The 25197-nt window shown below is 37.2% G+C and overlaps 1 protein-coding gene across 1 annotated transcript in view; it reads right to left on the minus strand.

Moving 5' to 3' along the window:
- Window positions 1-23801, minus strand: part of LOC110441714 (MAGUK p55 subfamily member 6-like) — a 40022-nt gene extending 16221 nt beyond the window's left edge. The window contains exons 1-13 of the mRNA XM_021484934.1: window positions 23750-23801; window positions 19051-19100; window positions 16230-17422; window positions 14970-15122; window positions 14181-14339; window positions 12813-12891; window positions 10741-10889; window positions 10173-10304; window positions 7439-7556; window positions 5185-5244; window positions 4097-4258; window positions 2182-2384; window positions 622-747 (exon numbers count right to left, since the gene is read on the minus strand). Coding sequence (XP_021340609.1) covers window positions 622-747; window positions 2182-2384; window positions 4097-4258; window positions 5185-5244; window positions 7439-7556; window positions 10173-10304; window positions 10741-10889; window positions 12813-12891; window positions 14181-14339; window positions 14970-15122; window positions 16230-17422; window positions 19051-19081 — 2565 coding nt within the window. The 5' untranslated portion in view covers window positions 19082-19100; window positions 23750-23801. The remainder of the gene's footprint in view (window positions 1-621; window positions 748-2181; window positions 2385-4096; window positions 4259-5184; window positions 5245-7438; window positions 7557-10172; window positions 10305-10740; window positions 10890-12812; window positions 12892-14180; window positions 14340-14969; window positions 15123-16229; window positions 17423-19050; window positions 19101-23749) is intronic.
- Window positions 23802-25197: the final 1396 nt, after the last annotated feature.

Raw genomic sequence — 25197 nt, forward strand, 5'->3', positions numbered from 1 at the left:
TACTATGTCACATGTTACTGTGTCACATGTTACTATGTCACATGTTACTATGTCACATGTTACTGTCTTACCTGTTACTGTGTCACATGTTACTGTGTCATGTGTTACTGTCTTACCAGTTACTGTGTCACATGTTACTGTGTCAAATGATACTGTGCCACATGTTACTGTGTCACATGTTACTATGTCACATGATACTATGTCACATGTTACTGTGTCACATGCTACTATGTCACATGTTACTATGTCACATGTTACTGTCTTACCTGTTACTGTGTCACATGTTACTGTGTCACATGTTACTGTCTTACCAGTTACTGTGTCACATGTTACTGTGTCAAATGATACTTTTAAATATTACTTTGTGTCAAATGATATTATCTCAGGTGTGTCTGTCAGCTGAACTAGAACTGAATCAAATAAAATCCTAGGGCTAGTTAGATAACGACATTGTACATGAACGTGTATTCAAGCCTTCAACGTATTACATATCTTAATCAATCAAGGCCTTTCAAGATTATCAATCAAGTATATTCCTGAAGCATCTCTGTTAAAAGACGAGTATGAAATGAAACTGTTTTGCTCTATTTTCCAAATTTACCATGGACTAAAGGCACTTACCCCTCTACGCACGACAATGCCTTTTTGTCGCCCATAATCATACATGCGTTTGAGAGCTTCTGCACTGGGGGCTGCTATAAACACCACAAAGGGCATGAACTCGGCTGTCTTCAGGATCTTCAGCGACTGTAATATGACATAAACATGCAGAGTTTGGTAAATCTTTAAATATACTAGATTTTGTGTCCCATTCAACAGTCCTGTACGCACCCATGCAAGCCTGTCCGCACACACACTAGATTTGATGTCACGTCACAGAGACAATACAAGTGTCAAACCTGTGTTAATGTAAACAAAGTGAAACACAATACTTGTCATGTCACCAAAGGAAAAGAACTTTAAAAACTATTTTGATATTTTTTATTATTATTGAGAAATGTAATATCTATTGTCATTTAGCCACTTTTCCTTTTTGGCCCACCCCTGGGATAGGTCAGGATCTTAGTTTCTGTTACTATTTGATTTCAATTTCATTATAACTATTCCAACCAAGTTTTAAATATTTCTTGCTGAAAATGGACAAGATATAGTCAAAAGCGTTAATTCCCTATATAAACCATTGTAAAGTTATCTCCTCCTCAAGGAGAACAGATGCCCCAAGGGTAATACAACTAAAAACGTATATAATGCACCAATATATGCATTCCCATCCATGAAAGAAACTTGCTTCTTGAACAACTGAGTATGAAGATTTTGAAATTTCAGCCATTTTCCCCTTTTTGGCCCAAACTCTCTCCAGCCCCTTGGGTAAGGACAGATCTTATTTTCTCATACGAACTAATTGCCATCTCATCACAATTATTCCAACCGAGTAGGAATAATTTCTTTGCTGAAAATAGACAAATTATACCCAAAAGTGTTATTTACCTAAATACACTATAATAAACTTTACCCTCTCCCCAAGGGACAGCAGGGGTGATGAAACTTACAACTTAGTTAATGCATCTTTTTAAAGGACCTTTCTATCCATGAAGAGTATTTAATTGTAGTAAATCTGAGTCTGAGGAAGTTGTTTTTTTAACTTTTAGCCATTTTCCCCATTTTTGCCCCACCCCTCCAGCCCCTGGGGCAACCCAGAATCTTATTTTCTCATACCAACTAACTGACATCTGGCATCATAATCCTAATTTCCTGTTTAAATGGACAAAATACACCCAAGTGTTATTTCCCTATACATTGTATAAACTTCAGTTAACTTTACCCCTCCCCCAGCGAGAAAGGATGGCCCAGATGTAATGAAATTCACAATAAAGATAAAGCCCCTGATGATCTTTTCATCCATGCAGAGATTTGATTGTAGCATATCTGAGTCTGAAGAAGAAGACTTTTGAAATATTGGTAAATTTTCCCTTTTGGGCCTCGCCTTTGCCCCTGGGGATGGGGCAGAAATCCTTATTTTACGTGTGATATCTTCTTCTACCAAGGGCGATTTCTGACCAAGTTTGAAAAAATTCCATCCACTGGTTCTTTAAAAGGAGTCAAAAATGTAAACAGTTTACTGACGACAACAGACGAAAGGTGATCTGAATAGATCTAAAAAAATAATATTACGGAACTTACCGTAGGATTGACGTCAAGCACACACATTTTCCCAGCATTGGTGACGTGGTTAATAGAGTCTATCTTTGTGCCGTACAAGTTGCCGTTGTATTCTCCATACTCCAGGTAAAGCCCGGCCTTAATGTCATCCTCCATTGTCTCACGGTCAGTGAAAAAATAGCCTTTCCCGTTCACTTCACCATCTCTCATCTCCCGACACGTGTCTGTAACAGAACGCCCCCTCCCTGTTACTTGTCACTCCAAATATTTGGTTTACCTTCGACAAAATTTTACAAGAGGCCCAGTGGGCCTGCATCACTTACCTCCTCTTATTCTAAGTATAATTGACCTTGGTCCACGTTTAAGCTTAAATGTGGACCAAGGTCAAATATACTTTATTAGCCTCAATAAAGCTATAGGATAAATATCCTTACCTATTACTTTTGGTTATTAACTCATTTACCCCTGAAGTCACATATGAATCCTTCCAATATAAAGGTTGGAATAGTTCATTATGAAACTTCAGGGGTGAATGAGTTCAAAAACCCACAGGTTTTAAGATTTTAACATGTTTTATGCCAGTGACCTTGAAAGTCTAACAACATCATTCAGTTGAACAAACTTGGTAGCCCTTCATCCCAAATATCATCACCCTGTGGCTCTTGGCTATTGAGAAGAAATTGTTTCTGTTTTTCCTACATTTTTATTCTTTTGACCTAGAAAGTGGGTCAAGGTCATTTCTTTTTACAAATATTATCACCCTACGGCTCTTGGTTACTCAGAAGAAATGATTTAAAACAATTTTTAGAACTTGTGACATCTGTGACCTTTAATTTCAGTTGGCCATTAATTTGAACATAATTGATAGCCCCTGATTCTATCTTCTGGCCAATCATCACCCTTAGCCTGATACCCCTTCTCATCATGGCTTTCTGTCAACCAGAAAGGACTATATATGGTTTAGGCCTTTTTTGGCCCCCAATTTATCGAAATTCAAAATCTTCAATAACATTTTAAAATGACTGTTTCTTTAATTTTGAATATTTCCTCAGTACTCTTATGTAAACATTGATTTATGTTTTCAATTATGGCTGCCATGGTTACCAGTTAATATTTGTGTAAATTAATGAAATTTTAATATTCAGTCTTTTTTGACAGGTTTTCGCCTAGTTTTTCTCTTAGCTATCATAGAGCACATTCTTGAACAAACTTTATATTTCTCCTCAAGATGTATTACAGGTACATTATCCTTTGATATTAAGTTTGTTCAAGCATGCGCTCTATAGTTTCAAGGAGAGAAACTACGCAAAATATGACAATATTCACTTAATTATCAATTTTTTCTAATTTATGCTTTGAACTTGTTACCATGGCAACAATTATCGGAAATACAAATAAATATTTTTATGATAGTATTTGGGAAGTATTCAAATTTAAAGAAACAGTCGTTTGAAAGTTCATTTAAAGGTTTGGAATTTTGATGCATTTGGGGGCCAAAACACGCCCAAACCATACATAGTCCCTTCTCTCACAATAAATTTCTAATTTTATTTTCTCTCGTTCTCAATTCATCTGATTTTGTTAAATGTCTATCAAATAAAGTAGTTTCCCAGCATCCCTGCACATGTTAAGTAGAGACTAATAAAAACATATGTGGATTCTTTCTTTCTTCAATTTTACCACAGAAGGTTTTTTACTGAATTTACAATGTCTGCTATTGTTATTAAGTGTATATTTTTTTATCCAATACACTGCAGATCTGAAAAAAAACTATTACCATACATTTAGTTCATCAGTTTAGTCAAACAAATGTGTCACTGTTCGTTATATTTGAAGTAAATCATTAACTTACAACCCCCCAACACAAGCAACAGTGAAAGTTAGTGAACTTCAGTGGATTATAAACGAATAAACCACAGCAATAATTGAAACGTACGCGGCATGACGGCCCCAAATCTGCGGGGATCATCCTTCAGAAGCCTCTCTTTGAGTGATCTACGACCGACGCCTGTCGCACCGACAATAATTAGTGTCTTCCTTTCAAACGGCGGCATCCGCGCAACCTCTTCGTAAATGGACAGGTCGCATCTGTCAAAATCTGAAAGCAACCAAACGTTAGTGTCAAATCAACCCATCTCTTGTGGACTATACTATCAACAAACTGCTATCTGTCTCAGCATCATCTACTACACTGGTTATGAACCAATAGTAACACAAGATAACCTGGAGTGTTCTACATAGTTGAAACCCGAGTCAAGATATCATATAGGGATTGAACGGCATTTAAAAAAAAATCATGCCGGTATGAACACAAATCATTTACATCCAATTGCATGAAGCCTGTTCATGTTTATTATGGATGTAACCGATTTGAGTTCATAACGACATGAATATTTTTTTAAACCACCGTTCAACCCATATATTTACATTTTTACTATAGAACAATTGTTGAATTTTATTTTTTGTTCTTAAATAATTAATTTATCTACTGCATTTTGTATATGCGTCGTCTTTTAAACGACATTGGCGCAACAGCCCTATTTAACTGAAATTGGCGCCAATAATTAACCGTAGTCATTTGAACGTTTGACGCAGGGGCATTCTCCATGTTATCCGAAGCAAAGTGACAAGACCCCATTGAATAGATTGATTTACATCATAAGTAAACTATGTGTTACATCACAAGAGTTTTTGCTTCATACTCAAATGAAATGCATTTCTGCTGGTAGTGTTCATATAGGGAGTTGCAGCGCAAATGTAAATATATCATTTTATCAATATTTAAAATAATACAATCGTAACTGTTTTTTCCAAATAAGATGCAGACCTCTCAAATTTTGAATTCAATTAATAGGATTTAGAAATGTTGGAGAACTGCTCAGGTTAATCAACACAAAATCCATTTAATGTAGTTCAACATCTGCCAATATCCTCAACTTTACAACCTATCCACTATTCAAAGACTTTGTAATTTAATATGATCAAAATTATGTAACAAACTGAATTGTTTAAATAAACACAAACCTGTAGTATTTTTAGTGGCATACTTGATCTTTTTCTTTTTCCTTCTTTTTAAACCACACACTGAAATAAAACAGAAAAGAAAACTATTACAGTCAATAAACAGCTATGTAATAAGAGGGGGCATAAACTCTGTGTTAAGTCTGGCTTCCAAAGTACTACAACGAACAGAGCTTGTAAAACAACAGCCTACAGAGCTTGTAAAACAACAGCCTACAGAGCTTGTAAAACAACAATGTACAGAGCTTGTAAAACAACAGCCTACAGAACTTGTAAAACAACAGCCTACAGCGCTTGTAAAACAACAGCCTACAGAGCTTGTAAAACAACAATGTACAGCGCTTGTAAAACAACAGCCTACAGAACTTGTAAAACAACAGCCTACAGCGCTTGTAAAACAACAGCCTACAGAACTTGTAAAACAACAATGTACAGAGCTTGTAAAACAACAGCCTACAGCGCTTGTAAAACAACAGCCTACAGAGCTTGTAAAACAACAACATACAGAGCTTGTAAAACAACAGCCTACAGAACTTGTAAAACAACAACGTACAGCGCTTGTAAAACAACAGCCTACAGCACTTGTAAAACAACAGCCTACAGACCTTGTAAAACAACAATATACAGAGCTTGTAAAACAACAGCCTACAGAACATGTAAAAGAACAATGTACAGAGCTTGTAAAACAACAGCCTACAGCGCTTGTAAAACAACAGCCTACAGAGCTTGTAAAACAACAATGTACAGCGCTTGTAAAACAACAGCCTACAGAACTTGTAAAGCAACAATGTACAGAGCTTATAAAACAACAACATACAGAGCTTGTAAAACAACAATGTACAGAGCTTATAAAACAACAAAGTACAGAGCTTGCAAAACTACAACCTACAGAGCTTGTAAAACAACAACGTACAGAGCTTGTAAAACTACACGTACAGAGCTTGTAAAACTATGACGTACAGAGCTTGTAAAACAACAACGTACAGAGCTTGTTAAACAACAACCTACAGAGCTTGTAAAACAAAAACGTACAGAGCTTGTAAAACTACAACGAACAGAGCTTGTAAAACAACAACGTACAGAGCTTGTAAAACAACAATGTACAGGGCTTGTAAAATAACAATGTACAGATCTTGTAAAACAACAATGTACAGAGCTTGTAAACCAACAACGTACAGAGCTTGTAAAACCACAACGAACAGAGCTTGTAAAACAACAACGTATAGAGCTTGTAAAACTACACTGTACAGAGCTTGTAAAACAACAATGTACAGGGCTTGTAAAATAACTATGTACAGATCTTGTAAAACAACAATGTACAAAGCTTGTAAAACTACAACGTACAGAGCTTGTAAAACAACAACGTGCAGAGCTTGTAAAACTACACTGTACAGAGCTTGTAAAACAACAATGTAAAGAGCTTGTAAAACAACAACGTACAGTGCTTGTAAAACAACAACGTACAGAGCTTGTAAAACCACAACGAACAGAGCTTGTAAAACAACAATGTACAGAGCTTATAAAACAACAACATACAGAGCTTGTAAAACAACAGCCTACAGCGCTTGTAAAACAACAGCCTACAGAGCTTGTAAAACAACAATGTACAGGGCTTGTAAAATAACAATGTACAGATCTTGTAAAACAACAAGGTACAGAGCTTGTAAAACTACAACATACAAAGCTCGTAAAACAACAATGTACAGAGCTTGTCAAACAACAACGTACAGAGCTTGTAAAACTACACTGTGCAGAGCTTGTAAAACAACAATGTACAGGGCTTGTAAAATAACAATGTACAGATCTTGTACAACAACAATGTACAGAGCTTGTAAAACTACAACATACAGAGGTTGTAAAACAACAATGTACAGAGCTTGTTAAACTACAACGAACAGAGCTTGTAAAACAACAACGTATAGAGCTTGTAAAACTACACTGTACAGAGCTTGTAAAACAACAATGTAAAGAGCTTGTAAAACAACAACGTACAGGGCTTGTAAAACAAGAACGTACAGAGCTTGTAAAACTACACTGTACAGAGCTTGTAAAACAACAATGTACAGATCTTGTAAAACAACAATTTACAGAGCTTGTAAAACTACAATGTAAAGAGCTTGTAAAACAACAATGTACAGGGCTTGTAAAATAACAATGTACAGATCTTGTACAACAACAATGTACAGAGCTTGTAAAACAACAATGTACAGAGCTTGTAAAACAACAATGTACAGAGCAATGAGCAATGTGTACCTACAGAGACTGGATTTGGAGTAGTCGTAGTCGGGCTGTACGAAAGCCTTTCGTTTCTCCTCTAGCGGCTGAGAGGGGATCAGTCCCGTCTGTCCATCTTCATCTTTAGTAACGACCCTTGCCTGTTAAAACAAATGTCAAACATACTAATGTCAGGTGTCCTAGAAAAGGTGAAATATTTCACAGAAACTTGAATCTTTCTTCACAGAGGACACAGAAATGTCAAATGATGCATGCCAAAGTCACAAAAATGTCAAACACTCTACTTCAAACTTACACAAACATCAAACACTCTACTTCAAACTTACACAGATGTCAAACACTCTACTTCAAACTTACACAGATGTCAAACACTCTACTTCAAACTTACACAGATGTCAAACACTCTACTTCAAACTTACACAGATGTCAAACACTCTACTTCAAACTTACACAGATGTCAAACACTCTACTTCAAACTTACACAGATGTCAAACACTCTACTTCAAACTTACACAGATGTCAAACACTCTACTTCAAACTTACACAGATGTCAAACACTCTACTTCAAACTTACACAGATGTCAAACACTCTACTTCAAACTTACACAGATGTCAAACACTCTACTTCAAACTTACACAGATGTCAAACACTCTACTTCAAACTTACACAGATGTCAAACACTCTACTTCAAACTTACACAGATGTCAAACACTCTACTTCAAACTTACACAGATGTCAAACACTCTACTTCAAACTTACACAGATGTCAAACACTCTACTTCAAACTTACACAGATGTCAAACACTCTACTTCAAACTTACACAGATGTCAAACACTCTACTTCAAACTTACACAGATGTCAAACACTCTACTTCAAACTTACACAGATGTCAAACACTCTACTTCAAACTTACACAGATGTCAAACACTCTACTTCAAACTTACACAGATGTCAAACACTCTACTTCAAACTTACACAGATGTCAAACACTCTACTTCAAACTTACACAGATGTCAAACACTCTACTTCAAACTTACACAGATGTCAAACACTCTACTTCAAACTTACACAGATGTCAAACACTCTACTTCAAACTTACACAGATGTCAAACACTCTACTTCAAACTTACACAGATGTCAAACACTCTACTTCAAACTTACACAGATGTCAAACACTCTACTTCAAACTTACACAGATGTCAAACACTCTACTTCAAACTTACACAGATGTCAAACACTCTACTTCAAACTTACACAGATGTCAAACACTCTACTTCAAACTTACACAGATGTCAAACACTCTACTTCAAACTTACACAGATGTCAAACACTCTACTTCAAACTTACACAGATGTCAAACACTCTACTTCAAACTTACACAGATGTCAAACACTCTACTTCAAACTTACACAGATGTCAAACACTCTACTTCAAACTTACACAGATGTCAAACACTCTACTTCAAACTTACACAGATGTCAAACACTCTACTTCAAACTTACACAGATGTCAAACACTCTACTTCAAACTTACACAGATGTCAAACACTCTACTTCAAACTTACACAGATGTCAAACACTCTACTTCAAACTTACACAGATGTCAAACACTCTACTTCAAACTTACACAGATGTCAAACACTCTACTTCAAACTTACACAGATGTCAAACACTCTACTTCAAACTTACACAGATGTCAAACACTCTACTTCAAACTTACACAGATGTCAAACACTCTACTTCAAACTTACACAGATGTCAAACACTCTACTTCAAACTTACACAGATGTCAAACACTCTACTTCAAACTTACACAGATGTCAAACACTCTACTTCAAACTTACACAGATGTCAAACACTCTACTTCAAACTTACACAGATGTCAAACACTCTACTTCAAACTTACACAGATGTCAAACACTCTACTTCAAACTTACACAGATGTCAAACACTCTACTTCAAACTTACACAGATGTCAAACACTCTACTTCAAACTTACACAGATGTCAAACACTCTACTTCAAACTTACACAGATGTCAAACACTCTACTTCAAACTTACACAGATGTCAAACACTCTACTTCAAACTTACACAGATGTCAAACACTCTACTTCAAACTTACACAGATGTCAAACACTCTACTTCAAACTTACACAGATGTCAAACACTCTACTTCAAACTTACACAGATGTCAAACACTCTACTTCAAACTTACACAGATGTCAAACACTCTACTTCAAACTTACACAGATGTCAAACACTCTACTTCAAACTTACACAGATGTCAAACACTCTACTTCAAACTTACACAGATGTCAAACACTCTACTTCAAACTTACACAGATGTCAAACACTCTACTTCAAACTTACACAGATGTCAAACACTCTACTTCAAACTTACACAGATGTCAAACACTCTACTTCAAACTTACACAGATGTCAAACACTCTACTTCAAACTTACACAGATGTCAAACACTCTACTTCAAACTTACACAGATGTCAAACACTCTACTTCAAACTTACACAGATGTCAAACACTCTACTTCAAACTTACACAGATGTCAAACACTCTACTTCAAACTTACACAGATGTCAAACACTCTACTTCAAACTTACACAGATGTCAAACACTCTACTTCAAACTTACACAGATGTCAAACACTCTACTTCAAATTTACACAGATGTCAAACACTCTACTTCAAATTTACACAGATGTCAAACACTCTAACATGAACGTTCCCCTTGACATACCTGCCACCAGTTTGGGTCCTCAGAGCTGAGAATTTGTAATACATCGCCATCACTGAAAGTGAGGCCAGCATCGGCACAGGGTATGAGCCGATCCTTCTTCGGGTCATAGTTGAAGTGGGCACGCATGTATTTCTACAAAACATTGATACCAGGTAATAACAGAATTACTGTTCACTGGAAATATTTACCAAAAGTTCAATGTTTGCTTTCTACAACCTCTGTAATGAGGACAAATTTATCATAACAGCAAATTTCAGCACACACCATACCATGTACTGTAATTACTGTTGAGAGGCAAAATGATCACTGGATGAAAATTGATTTTACTGGCAAGGATGAACATTGATTTTACTGGCAAGGATGAACACTAATTCTACTGGCAAGGATGAACACTGATTTTACTGGCAAGGATTAACATTGAAGATTTTACTGGCAAGGATGAACATTTAAGATTTTACTGGCAAGGATGAATTATTTGATTTGGTGAAATGTTCTTGGTATACAGTGGTTATGTGAATATTGAAAAAAACATTGGAAACTGAATGTGAAGATAACTCCCACCCGTTACCTGTGATTTTATTTGTGATTCAACCACTGTCGGGACAATCTTGAGAGTGATGGAACCTTCCGTAAACCGAATTATCTCCATAAGCTGCTCCGGAGAGAACACCTGAAGGCCATTTACTTCTTTGATGATATCTCCTACATGGAGTAATCCTGCAAAATATTCAGGAGGTCAGAGGTCACATTGAGTAATGAGCTTAATAGTTAGATAGTTTAACACTATCTGAAATAACAATGTATCTAAGGTCAAAGGTCACCAAAACAATGGGTTCAGAGGTCACATGATGAAGAGGGTCAAAAGGCACATCGTGTCATGTTATCGGAAATACACTGTTGTCAAAAAGTATCGGAAATACACTGTGGTCAAAAAGTATCTGAAATACACTGGGGTCAAAAAGTATCGGAAGTACACTGTGGTCAAAAAGTATCGGAAATACACTGTGGTCAAAAAGTAAGTGTTGATTCACAATAATCAGAGGTCACATTGTGTAAGGAGATCAACGGTCAGATCATGTGATCACCTTGTCAGAACTTACATAGTAACAGGAGATGGAAATCAAGTCAGGCCACATTGTATGGTGTGTTTAGATGGATTCAAGGGAGATCACTCTGTTGTGTACCTGATCTGTCATTGCTTTGTTAATTCATTCACTTATTGTACCATGTTTGTTTATTGTACCTTGTTTATCTGTCTATTAAAAATAATAATAATTCGAGGTTCTTAAATACCGCTTCATAACAATCTAGTTCGAAGGTCGTCTCAAAGCAGTTCCCCAATTTAGTATCAATGGTTATAGGGCCTTTGAAACCATTCAATATGTTTCTCAACTCCCTGGGAAGCATACAGCCGGTGCTGCCAGTTCGGCGCTCACAGCTAGCATTCTACAATTCAATCATTGCCCACCCATGTTCTCATTTACAGCTGAGTAGACTGGAACAAACATTGTACCTTGTACCTTGTTTGTCTATCTATTGTACCTTGTTTGTCTATCTATTGGACCTTGTTTGTCTATTGTACCTTGCTTGTCTATTGTACCTTGTCTATCTACTGTACCTGATTTGCCTATCTATTGTAGCTTGTTTGTCTATATATTGTACCTTGTCTATCTATTTTACCTTCTCTATCTATTGTACCTTGTCTGTCTATTGTACCTTGTCTATCTATTGTACCTTGTTTGTCTAAATATTGTACCTTGTTTGTCTATCTATTGTACCTTGTTTGTCTATCTACTGTACCTTGTTTGTCTATCTTTTGTACCTTGTCTATTTATTGTACCTTGTTTGTCTATTGTACCTTGTTTGTCTATCTACTGTACCTTGTTTGTCTATTGTACCTTGTTTGTCTATTGTACCTTGTTTGTCTATCTATTGTACCTTGTTTGTCTATTGTACCTTGTTTGTCTATATATTGTACCTTGTATGTCTATCTACTGTCCCTTGTATGTCTATCTTTTGTACCTTATCTATCTATTGTACCTTTTCTATCTATTGTGCCTTGTTTGTCTATCTAGTGTACCTTTTATGTCTATCTACTGTACCTTGTCTGTCTATCTTTTGTACCTTATCTATCTATTGTACCTTTTCTATCTATTGTACCTTGTTTGTCTATTGTACCTTGTTTGTCTATCTACTGTACCTTGTTTGTCTACTGTACCTTGTTTGTCTATTGTACCTTGTTTGTCTATCTAGTGTACCTTGTATGTCTATCTACTGTACCTTGTATGTCTATCTTTTGTACCTTATCTATCTATTGTACCTTTTCTATCTATTGTACCTTGTTTGTCTATTGTACCTTGTTTGTCTATCTTTTGTACCTTGTCTATCTATTGTACCTTGTTTGTCTATCTTTTGTACCTTGTCTATCTATTGTACCTTTTCTATCTATTGTACCTTGTTTGTCTATTGCACCTTGTCTGTCTATTGTACCTTGTTTGTCTATCTAGTGTTCCTTGTTTGTCTATATATTGTACCTTGTTTGTCTACTGTACCTTGTTTGTCTATATATTGTACCTTGTATGTCTATCTATAGTACCTTGTTTGTCTATCTATTGTACCTTGTTTGTCTATCTATTGTACCTTGTTTGTCTATCATGCTTCCTGACATGATCCGTGCGATGACGAGGTCACTGTGTTCGTCTATCTTCACTGTAATTCCCTGTAATACAAAAATAACTTGACCCTGAGATTTACATATATATTATTCTTTATTCAGCAATAGACACAAATGTCTTTGTGCCATAAATACATTGCATATACAAGGATATATGTAGTGGTACAATGCATTCAATTACATAAATATATAATAAAGTAAAACAGTGACATTCTGCACATTTAAATGCAGGTTTCACAACATGTACACAAAAGATGAAACAATTTAACATGTAGCAATATTCCTTAACAACTATCTATTGGGGGGTTGGTAATTAGGACTGGCAAATCAATATACATCTCCAGACATCCCAACATCCATCCAGATGTTTTAGGGGACAATTTGGTTGTGTTGCTACACATGGTGGCTAATATTCATTATTCAGCTTTCTCAAATCCCAGCTACATTTATAGGGAATGAAGATGGCTTGACTTACAAGGCTCAACTCTTTACAGGAAGACTTATAAAGCCGACAACATTTTATTTTCATACCAATATATCAGACTTATGGAACAAGTCTCACATTCTTTTACTGTATTTTGAATCTTAGTGAGTTAAAATGTTAGAATGAATTGTTTCTGACGAGTTTCATCAATCTCATATGAAACAAATGTTAGATCCTTATCATCAGATTTGACCAAAACTTTTGCTAGAATAATGAACAAACAAAAAATAGATGCCCTTATCAGTAGTGATTTTTGAAGTCTAACTATTGCCATCTTGGCTCTAAAATCTCTATTGTGATGATATAACAGTCTGTCCTGTTACGGGGTCACAATAGATCATATTACACAAGTTCCTACTCCAACGTGACATGAATGTATTTACAGAATGACACTGTAATCAAGTGATAAAACTACTGGACAGGTAGACCATCACAGCCTAGAGGTTAGTGTTTACACAAAATCTGTACCTCATGATGTCTTCTGTTCCTATAGTAAAGGAACTCAAACCTCCTGGCAGTGTATGAACTCTGACCTCCAGCTGGCAGTGTATGAACTTTGACTTACTGGCAGTGTATGAACTTTGACTTACTGGCAGTGTATGAACTTTGACTTACTGGCAGTGTATGAAATTTTACCTACTGGCAGTGCATGATCTCTTGGCATTGAGAGGGTTTGAACTCTGACCTTCTGGCAGTGCATGATCTCTTGGCATTGAGAGGGTTTGAACTCTGACCTACTGGCAGTGCATGAACTCTAGTTGTTGGAAGGGTATGGACATTGGCCAAATAGCAATGTATGAACTCTGACCCCAAGGAGGGTATGAACTTTGACCTACTGGGATGTACTTACCAGGGGAGCACTTTTGTCCTTGCGTATCCCTACAAGTCGGACCTGGTCGGCCACGTTGTTGAAAACCATGGGAGGTGGTGGGGCGCTTAACTGCTTGACATCGTTAACTTCCTCCTCGTAATTCTTGTCTGCAATATCATCATACGCAGACATCATGGCCTAGAAAAACAGGGGGAAATATTTCAAAAGTGGAATCATTCTTTCAAAAATAAATAAATGTTTTCTTCAAGAGAGTACAGCACCTCTGGACAAGCAGGTCATTAAATCTGGACATGTTTATAACCAATAATCAAATTATTAATTCTGAATATTTCATAGTTGTCAGATATAACCTTGGGGAGATAATTAAACAACTTTATAAAGTATAACTTTCAAGAGTATGAGTAACAAGAAAATTGAGGGGTTCAACTTAAACATTTATAAATAGCATTCAAGGGTAGATAATTCAATAAGCACCTGAATATTACAAATATAGGAAATATGTTAAAATATGGTGGGAAGTGTTATTAACCTAGGTGAAGGTGTACTGGGTAATTTGTCCTAGAGTGGACAAACTCAGACGTTTGATATGAACCATACTCTGTAACAGATGTGACTTACCTGCATACACGGGATTGTTTTACCATAAACGGGATTGTTTTACCATAAACGGGATTGTTTTACCATCAAAAATACTCAAATTAAGGACTCTATTGATTAATACTTCAGTGATCAAGGTTTTGGTTGAAGTGGGAGCGTTTGATTCCAAAGTGGGATGTGGCTTTTTACTTGAAGTTGGATGCAGCTTACCATGAAATGGGGTGCGGACAGAACTTTCTCCAGCTCTACAGCGTGAGAGTTAGACCCTAGACTGGCAATATCGTTGATGCAGTCCGCTACCATCCTACTGGCAGATTCATCACTTGGCTGGTCAACGGGGTCCTGCTCAAGTCGGTCTTTCGCCTAAAGTTGAGAGATTATGTTGTTCAAGAGTAAAAAAAATACTCCTCAATTATTGCTCCATGATATGACAGGGGGATGAAATTTTAGCTACAGAAAATGGAATTTTCCCCCCGTAAATCTAGGAGAAGAAATGCATAAGCCCGTCAGAAATTGGTCGCCTATCATTTTCTGTGATAAATATATATTTGATATAGGGCCCTATCTAGCTAACATATGCCACTCTAAAGCGCTTTATAGTACATAGATAAACAATTAATACAATAATCATATACATTAATCGATACAATTTTGAGGAATTTGCAGGAGCTGCCTTATCAGGCGCTAACTACTTGTCCTATGCCACCTGGCTAATATCTCCCTATGTGTGTATGCCTTTGTGTGTGCTAGAGATGTAATACGTTCTGTTTGTAGTGGGACTGTCTTTCCAATGGCATCATTTATAGTGCCACCTCACTTGAATGCTACAGCACAGATACCGCAACATCCACCCCAGACCAATTTATACTCCACCTGGGTTGTTGGAGTTGTGTGGGCAGGAGAAAAACACTTTCTTTGAATATCCATGCATACGACAACTTCCGGGATCGAATCCTGGCCACCTGTGTGGAATCCGGAGTGTTAACCACTCAACCAATCCGCCAATTATCAGCTAATATTCTCAAAAAGTCCGTAACGACGTTATGAAAATCCTACATTTTGTTTCTGATCAAAACAAATGCTTTGCAGTGGTGTCAGAGCAGACTATTTACTGCTTTATTTAGTGTGTTCAAGTTTCATACAACCAAGGCATGCAATTTTCACAAATTATAAGGAGGCCTAGCATTACAGATGACTTTTCAAGAGATTGTCTACTGTCCCCCTAATTAGTGTCATTAATTTAACAAATCACAATCTGGCGTGAACAGCAACAGTTATAGGTCCACTAATATAGGTTAGGTAAAGGAGTTCATCACTATAGAAACTGATACGGGTCATTGGCTAAGGTTGAACAGCCCATCAAACCAACAGCCTCACACGGAACCTAAAATAACTTGATACAGATGAGTCCTTATCAGTTTATGGTCCTGGGAAAAACCTGCTTGATGTAAAAGCCATATATACACTTACCTGTACCAGTGACTCCAGCAGAGGACCCTCAAGGAACTGTATAAGGAAGGCTAAGTCACTTACCTGTACCAGTGACTCCAGCAGAGGACCCTCAAGGAACTGTATAAGGAAGACTAAGTCACTTACCTGTACCAGTGACTCCAGCAGAGGACCGTCAAGGAACTGTTTAAGGAAGGCTAAGTCACTTACCTGTACCAGTGACTCAAGCAGAGGACCCTCAAGGAACTGTATAAGGAAGGCTAGGTCACTTACCTGTACCAGTGACTCCAGCAGAGGACACTCAAGGAACTGTTTAAGGAAGGCTAAGTCACTTACCTGTACCAGTGACTCCAGCAGAGGACCCTCAAGGAACTGTTTAAGGAAGGCTAAGTCACTTACCTGTACCAGTGACTCCAGCAGAGGACCCTCAAGGAACTGTATAAGGAAGGCTAAGTCACTTACCTGTACCAGTGACTCCAGCAGAGGACCCTCAAGGAACTGTTTAAGGAAGGCTAAGTCACTTACCTGTACCAGTGACTCCAGCAGAGGACCCTCAAGGAACTGTATAAGGAAGGCTAAGTCACTTACCTGTACCAGTGACTCCAGCAGAGGACCCTCAAGGAACTGTATAAGGAAGGCTAAGTCACTTACCTGTACCAGTGACTCCAGCAGAGGACCCTCAAGGAACTGTATAAGGAAGGCTAAGTCACTTACCTGTACCAGTGACTCCAGCAGAGGACCCTCAAGGAACTGTATAAGGAAGGCTAAGTCACTTACCTGTACCAGTGACTCCAGCAGAGGACCCTCAAGGAACTGTATAAGGAAGGCTAAGTCACTTACCTGTACCAGTGACTCCAGCAGAGGACCCTCAAGGAACTGTATAAGGAAGGCTAAGTCACTTACCTGTACCAGTGACTCCAGCAGAGGACCCTCAAGGAACTGTATAAGGAAGGCTAAGTCACTTACCTGTACCAGTGACTCCAGCAGAGGACCCTCAAGGAACTGTTTAAGGAAGGCTAAGTCACTTACCTGTACCAGTGACTCCAGCAGAGGACCCTCAAGGAACTGTATAAGGAAGGCTAAGTCACTTACCTGTACCAGTGACTCCAGCAGAGGACCCTCAAGGAACTGTTTAAGGAAGGCTAAGTCACTTTGATCCGCGTCGACTTCATCTCCAATCTCAGCTAGTTGGTCTTGTAGATTGTGTAGCGAGGCTGACCAAAAGAAAGTTCTCAGATGACAGTTTGTGTAGTGTTACGAATCACTGAAAACATCCTAGCTGATCATCACCAACAATTGCTGCCTTATTACATTTGCTGGACTAAAATATATATACACGTACAAACTGAGTACCGAAGAGCACAAAATATTATAATCAGACACAGAGACACAGAAATTCGACTGATTATGAGGTGCAAACATCTAGACATGGAAAATATTTTAAATTGACAATTTTCTTTAATTCCTAACAAAACTAAAATTGAAATGTCGTTCCTGACTGCTGTTTGACAGACCACGAAAACACTCCTGATCAGTATAGTATCTATACCATTGAGTACATGTTTACAATAAACAACATGATACCGACTGACATTCTGTTGAACAATGTAACTTATCATTCATCGTCTGACCGAAAGTGATGTGCAGAAATACATGTGTAAAGTGAATCTAGGGAAATGTCCCAGTAGGGAGGCTAGCGACATGTAGCCTATACATAAAAATTTTGAGAGTTTGCTACGTTTAACAACGGTATTCACAAGGCATGCACATAAGTATTGAGTTATCTGTGTTTATGCATTTAGTGAATTTTATCAAAATAAACGGCCATTGGTGGCTGTATTTCATTCTACAAAAAAAGCATGGTTACTCGGTTCCGATAAGTACAAATGGTTATCTGACTGGCATTATTTGTTACCGTTGCTGCCCTAGTACCAGGTACAGAGTGAGCTAACTCCGTCACCAGTTATCTGTACCACCATCCACCACCAGGGGATGATAATTAGATTTTTTTTTTTTCTACATTAAATTGTCCCAGTGATCAAGCTGTTTCACAATCAAGCCTTGGAATGAATATGGCCGTATTACGGTAACAACAAACGTGAATTGATTATCATTATCAACAAAGTATGAGTATAATAATACAGCTGGATAATTAAAAACATGACTGGATTATCACAAAAGTGACTGGATTATCACAAAAGTGACTTGATTATCACAAAAGTGACTGGATTATAACAAAAGTGACTGGTTTATTATTACCAACAAAGTATACTGGGTAATTAAAAGCATGACTGGATTATCAACAAAGTATGCTGGATAATTTAAAATGTGACTGGATTATCAAAGTATGCTGGATAATTAAAAACGTGACTGGATTATCAACAAATTAAAAGTCAATTAATTATCAACAAACATGACTGGGGTAACAAGCAAGATAGCTGGATAGTCGCCAGTGTCCTGAAGTAATGTCACTCAGCTGGATAGTCGCCAGTGTACTGAAGTAATGTCACTCAGCTGGATAGTTGCCAGTGTCCTGAAGTAATGTCACTCAGTTGGATAGTCGCCAGTGTCCTGAAGTAATCTCACTCAGCTGGATAGTCGCCAGTGTCCTGAAGTGATGTCACTCAGCTGGATAGTCGCCAGTGTCATGAAGTAATGTCACTCAGCTGGATAGTTGCCAGTGTCCTGAAGTAATGTCACTCAGTTGGATAGTCGCCAGTGTCCTGAAGTAATGTCACTCAGCTGGATAGTCGCCAGTGTCCTGAAGTAATGTCACTCTATCTACTATGACAGAAGAAAATATGACATAGCAGCTTGACACACAAACTGATGATCGACTTACCTAAACCCGCTCCATCTGTAGCGGCCGGCATGTCTCTATGCTGGTGCAATCTGCAAATAAAGGTCACGTCATTGATGTTAAAAAACTGAAATAAAATTATCCACTGTATATGTCTATGCTGTTCTGATATAATTAAATATCTTTCCTACACTTTAGGTATGAACAAGGCATCCCAGATAATACCTTTGCAATTCTAAATATTTCCTGTTTAGTATCATGTACAGTATGCTTAAAAATAAAAAAATAAAATTATAGCACAAGAAATTTTGGGTTTTTTCATCAGTATAATTAACAACCTTACACATGTCATTGTACTCTACGATTTGATTATAAATTATAGGTCAATGACCATTATATACACGTACTAAGTATAACTGACCTTCACTCCATAGACAGATGACCATTACATATACACTACATTGTATGTTAAACATAACATATCCACTTACGTCCAGGCTCGGTCAGACTAGACAGATAACATCTGTTATCTCCTCCGTATTATGTACATTACTCAATTTGTCTGTATTGCCCTGTTCTGCATTATACGATTATAACTCAAAACAGAAAGGGAGGTACTTAATGATTAAATATGTTCAATATGTACATACGAGTTTGGAAAGCTGTGTATATGTACAGTACATTTCACCTAATATCACGTCTGTTAATGTGACTTTTCGGTTATTATCATGTTTTTTTGATGCACCGTTTTTCCTGCTATATAATCTATGCAATTCAATTCTTTTATTATCACCTGATTTTATGTTGATTTCTCTTAATATCACATTATTTTGGCCACTGCCACAAAAAAAATACAGGTAAATGGTGGTAATGATTCATGATAAATGCCCTGGGGACCTTCTGTCACACCCTGGACGCATTATGTAAACAATGCCTTGACCTAACAGGGTATTTTTTACACCTGGCTGACTGTCAAACAATAGGTTACACCTGGCTGACTGTTAAACAATAGGTTGACTTACATACTTGTTAACATAATATTCACCTGTGGTTGGGGAGCTAGGGCAGTCTAACATCTGTAAACTTTTCTAATGCCAAGTGTGATGTATTCTTTCAACTAATTATAACATGTGTACTATCTTCGATTACACACTTGCAGCAAATATCTAAGGAAATTAACCCATAAAAAGATGTTACTAGAGAAAGAACAGTATAAATATCAAGATAAAGGTAAATATTTACCAAGTCTCATGCTTACAATTGAATTTGATGCAGAATACCAGCCAAACACTTGTATGCCTACATCACTACTGCAGTAAACAATCATAATTACAAACGTACTGATCGTCATTTTGCTACTTAACAATATGAAATGTAACTGTAGTATATATCCTGCAACTAAAAAAGACACACACACACACACCCGTCACCTCCACTCAATTCCTGTCCGATACATTACATGATTATGTTTATCTTGTAGGGGGCAGGTATTAATTGGCATTTACTTGAGTAAGACTTTTTTGTTTATAAAAAATAAGAGAAGGGCATAGATAAGAATGAACACCAATAATATTAGGTAGTGATGTGCTGATGATCTAATATAATCAAGTTTACTTTTTCTGATTACAAACCGATTATTGATTACGGTTTTAAATTGATTGCCCATCACTAATGTTATGCTTATTTGAACCTTACTTTACCACCACTGTAGACCATAATGGACTCATCCCAATAAATGCATGCTAGCTAGGTGTGATATAAAAAGGGTTAAATAATCACTTCTACAAAAACCCGCATACAACATAGGGACCCCTCGGATAATCTCAGACTCCGCCCAAGCCTGACAAAGAAACAAAGTACTGTACCTAACAGAAGCAGAGACGTTTCTCTACTGTCGGACATAATCGGCAGTAAGAGACCTGAGGTACATAACAAACATAATATATATACTTCAGGGTTCGAATTTAACCAGATTTTCTACTTGCATTTTTTCGCAAGTGGTATTTTTTCTTACTTGCTAAATGAGAAAACAACTTGCAATTTGCATTTTTCCAACTTTATTAGACATGTTAACTTAGAATTAAATTCTAAAACAACACAGTATTAACTGACATTTTAAATTATGGTCATTGGGATGTATACATGACGCAAAAAAATTAAACCTTGCTGTGAAAGGATGCTGGCCTGCTAAGGCTATTCTAAGATATAGCATAGAAACTGCATCTTAAGTTTCTTGCTCCATATGTCCATTTGTTATTTTGTCGGTGCCGCGAACCTTGGGAAACCCCAATACAACCATGTGACTAGTCAAGCCTATCGTATTTGCGCTATAAATAGTAACTAAAAATAGATTACCGAAAAACATCATGCATGCGGTAAACGTCATCATTATTTGTGCAGCTACTTCCTAACGGACATGCGCACGGGACATGTATCGATTGTAAACTTCCGTTAATGACAAAAGCTGAATCGTTCGTTCGGCGAATGACAAGAATGCGCTTAAATGACCGCGAGTTGTCAAAGAAATAATTTGTAAAGACCGACCATTAGAAAATTTTCACTCGCAAAAAAATGCTGGTGTCTGAAATCTCTACTCGCAGTTTGCAATTTGCACTCGCTTTTCGCGAGTATGCGAGCTTAAATTCGAACCCTGTACTTCCCTATAAGAACATGAATATATGCAATAAATACACTTTTGTTTTATTTTTTATCATATATATACATTATTACAAGCCTTCTTGGCCATTTTTGACCTCCCTCCAACGATACCAAAACACAAGTTAGGAACAACAGACAAAGTTGCAGCAACCGGCGCGACACACCTACCAACCATTTCGGACCAAGGCGTCGTCTCCCAAATTTCATCAAAATATAAGGATAGGATATAGTATAGGCGACTCCTACCTACCCCCTGAAGAAAGGCAACTTCCCTCACGTCGACAGAACACTGACTTCCGTCAGTGAGATGAAACCTACATGGGTGGATTCATGTAGGCGAAAAACCCATCAACCAACCAACCAATTCTACAATGGCTTCTAACCAGAGAACTTTTTCATTATCAGGCCTAGCGGTGTTCAACGTCAAAAAAGAAAGGGCATGTCTGCTATTACAGTGCTGTGTGGGACAAGGACTTCGAGTGGCTTCGTAAGGATCCGATGGATCTGGTCATAAGTATTGTAAATCTATACTAGCAATTTTTCATTAGGTTCAGATAGTATCAAATTATCTATGATATAAACAGACATGTGATAATTTCCAATAAACAATTGTCACAAAAAAAGTTATGATGAATAAAACCACAACAACTTAAGGCAATTTCATCTTTTATTGCAAAGTCTGGAAGTTTAGAAATTTCCTCGCTGAGCACAACAGGCCTTCCTCAATAGCTGATGATCATATTTGAACTCTGCAGAAAAATGTTTCCAGATATTGATACAGCTTCAAAATTTGCAAACAGTCTGTGACATACAAAGCATAGTATACCCAGATATTATACAAATACTGTATTACTGTGTGTATATAAGGTAAATGCAGATTTGAGTCATTCTAATTTTTTCTCCAGTCTCCAATCTGGCAGACAGATTCCCAATGTTGTACTAGATTAGTTCATGCCTTCATTATGCTGCTAAGATGCATCAGTGCTGAAACACCAAGTCTGTCAATCAAACTATGGACAAACTGTGTTTAAACCCAATAAAATAAAGTGTAAAAAGATTTGTTTTAGTTAATAACTTATTGAAAAAAGGCCTTAATCTTGCCAGATGACACAACCATGTTTTCGCCATGATGTCACAATGTCTCAAATTTATCAAAGCTGATGTGAAATTTTGTCATATGCATTATAATGATCACCCCCACAGAATTTCCCAATGGGTGTCATGACTGATCCCCATAGGGTGATTCCGGGGAGAGCCGGTTATTGTGAATATATATATTAGCAACACAAATATATGTTATATTAGAATCTCTACTTGGTACAACTTTTTTAAATATAAACATCAGTCTTTACCTGGAATGTAATATTCGTCCTAACAATGTAGCCTTTGACATCAAGTTATAATTTAAGGTCATTAGGATTGAGATCATTTCATTGTAATACTGGTAAAGATTGGCCTGGCATTTTTAAGATATCAGAGTAATTTTATACATCTTTCAAATACATGATAAATGTATTTGTATTTTAATTAGTCATCACACAATGTATATTAGGGGTTTGAAAACTAAACAGGCGTTGAACGTATATAGCAGAGGGGCAACAAATCAGTGTTATATAGATGTGGGGTACCGTATGGTCAATATTTATCCAGAGGTGAGGTACCGTAGGGGTAACGTCAATGTTTACACAGTGGTGGTATGGGGTACCGTAGGGGTAACGCCGCCTCGGGTAATGACAGGTGTGATCGTTTAACCCACTTAACAAACACAATAACGATATCCCAGTATATAGGTTTCGCCTAGAAAACACAAACAAAACACGGGTAGTTGTGTTCTGCTAAAACAGACATCATATTCTTTTACAAATCACTGCAAAACTGCTTTCACTATTCGCTTCCGTATTGGGGTCGGCCATGTTTTCTCACACCTGTGTCGATCGGCACAATTCCAGTGTTTTCTCCATTAAACGTCAGCGTAGCAATCAATTTGATAATCGTTAAGTGCTAGCTTATCGCCAGTTTCTGATTTCACAACACATCCACACTTAACTTCAACCAGTAATTATTTCAGCAATATTTACCTCACCTGTAATTTCGTGATAGGTCTTTCCAGGACGCGACGAGAGCACCTGGATCACGTGACACAAATAAACTAACCGAACGATTTTGTAACGCGGTTTTTCATTGGCTCAATATTACCGGCATTCACAGCTTGTAATTCAACAGTTATAGGCCAGAGATAGGTGTCTGGTTAGACACAAAATTCCACCGTACTTACTCATCAATCATATTTTACAAAAAAAAAATGTCAAACAGAATCTACTTGGACATGAGTTTTGATAATGTGTAGACACACGAAAGAGCGATGTAATTTAGGTTTAACATTCCAGATCAATAGTATTTTTTTCAGAAAATTAAATACGTTTGCAAAAAGAACAATTAACATCACACCAAGTTAAATGCATTCAAATCTTGAATCTTTCGCGAAAGTTAAATGACCTTAACACATTAAAAACACCTGTCTAAATAATAATTTGATCCAATGGTGATCAGCAAATGTTATACTTTGTAATTCTTTCTCTAAAATTACACACACAAACACACATAAAGTACTCGAGTTTTCTTTATGAATATTTTATCTAGAAAAACGAAATAAATGAATTACCAAAATTATAATAATATATATTGATTATTCAATCCACTCGGGCATTGTAATAAAATGAAGAAGATTTTAAGAAAGATCTAGATATATAGACCCTTGCAAAAGTACAGGGACAAGACAAGTATCTTATTTAATCATTTATATATGTCATATACATGTATAGGTCTCTGGTTCAGACCTCATGCTTCGCAAAATAAACATGAGATCTCGAATGGGGACACACACACACCCACACCCCACCCATACCCACACACACACACACACACACACTCACACACACACCCTTCTATTTATTGATCAGAACTTTTGCATGGTAATGTATTCAAACAGCACCCTGACTCGTTAACATTCAACAAATTATACTTTGCCTTTATTTACTTATTTATTGAAATTAATATTGTGTTCTTTTTTAATCAACACCACAAACAAAAGGCAAAACAGGATTTTTTCGATCATTTCAGTATCTACCCCTATCGTTACTGTACGGAGTAATCCGGTAGTGTGGAGCAAAGTAAGAGGGGAATTTCTTGACATCGTGTAGCAAAACCTTATCTTTGTCATAGCAGTTGAAAAACTCAACAGGAATATATGCAATGGAAGAATATTGTTTAAACTTGACCTATGCAAAATGAAATAAAAATGGATCCGCCCTTGTTAGTGAAGAGTGTGTCTCCCCATCCTGGATCCGCCCTTGGGGAGTGAAGGGTGAGTCTCCCCATCCTCATGGATCCGCCCTTGGTGAGTGAGGGGTGTGCCTCCCCATCCCCCTGTAAATGCCCTTGGTGAGTGAGGGGTGTGCCTCCCCATCCTTCTGTATATGCCCTTGGTGAGTGAGAGTGTGTCTCCCCATCCTCCTGGATCCGCCCTTGGTG

Source organism: Mizuhopecten yessoensis, unplaced genomic scaffold, assembly GCF_002113885.1.
Source record: "Mizuhopecten yessoensis strain PY_sf001 unplaced genomic scaffold, ASM211388v2 scaffold716103, whole genome shotgun sequence".
NCBI lineage: Eukaryota > Metazoa > Mollusca > Bivalvia > Pectinida > Pectinidae > Mizuhopecten > Mizuhopecten yessoensis.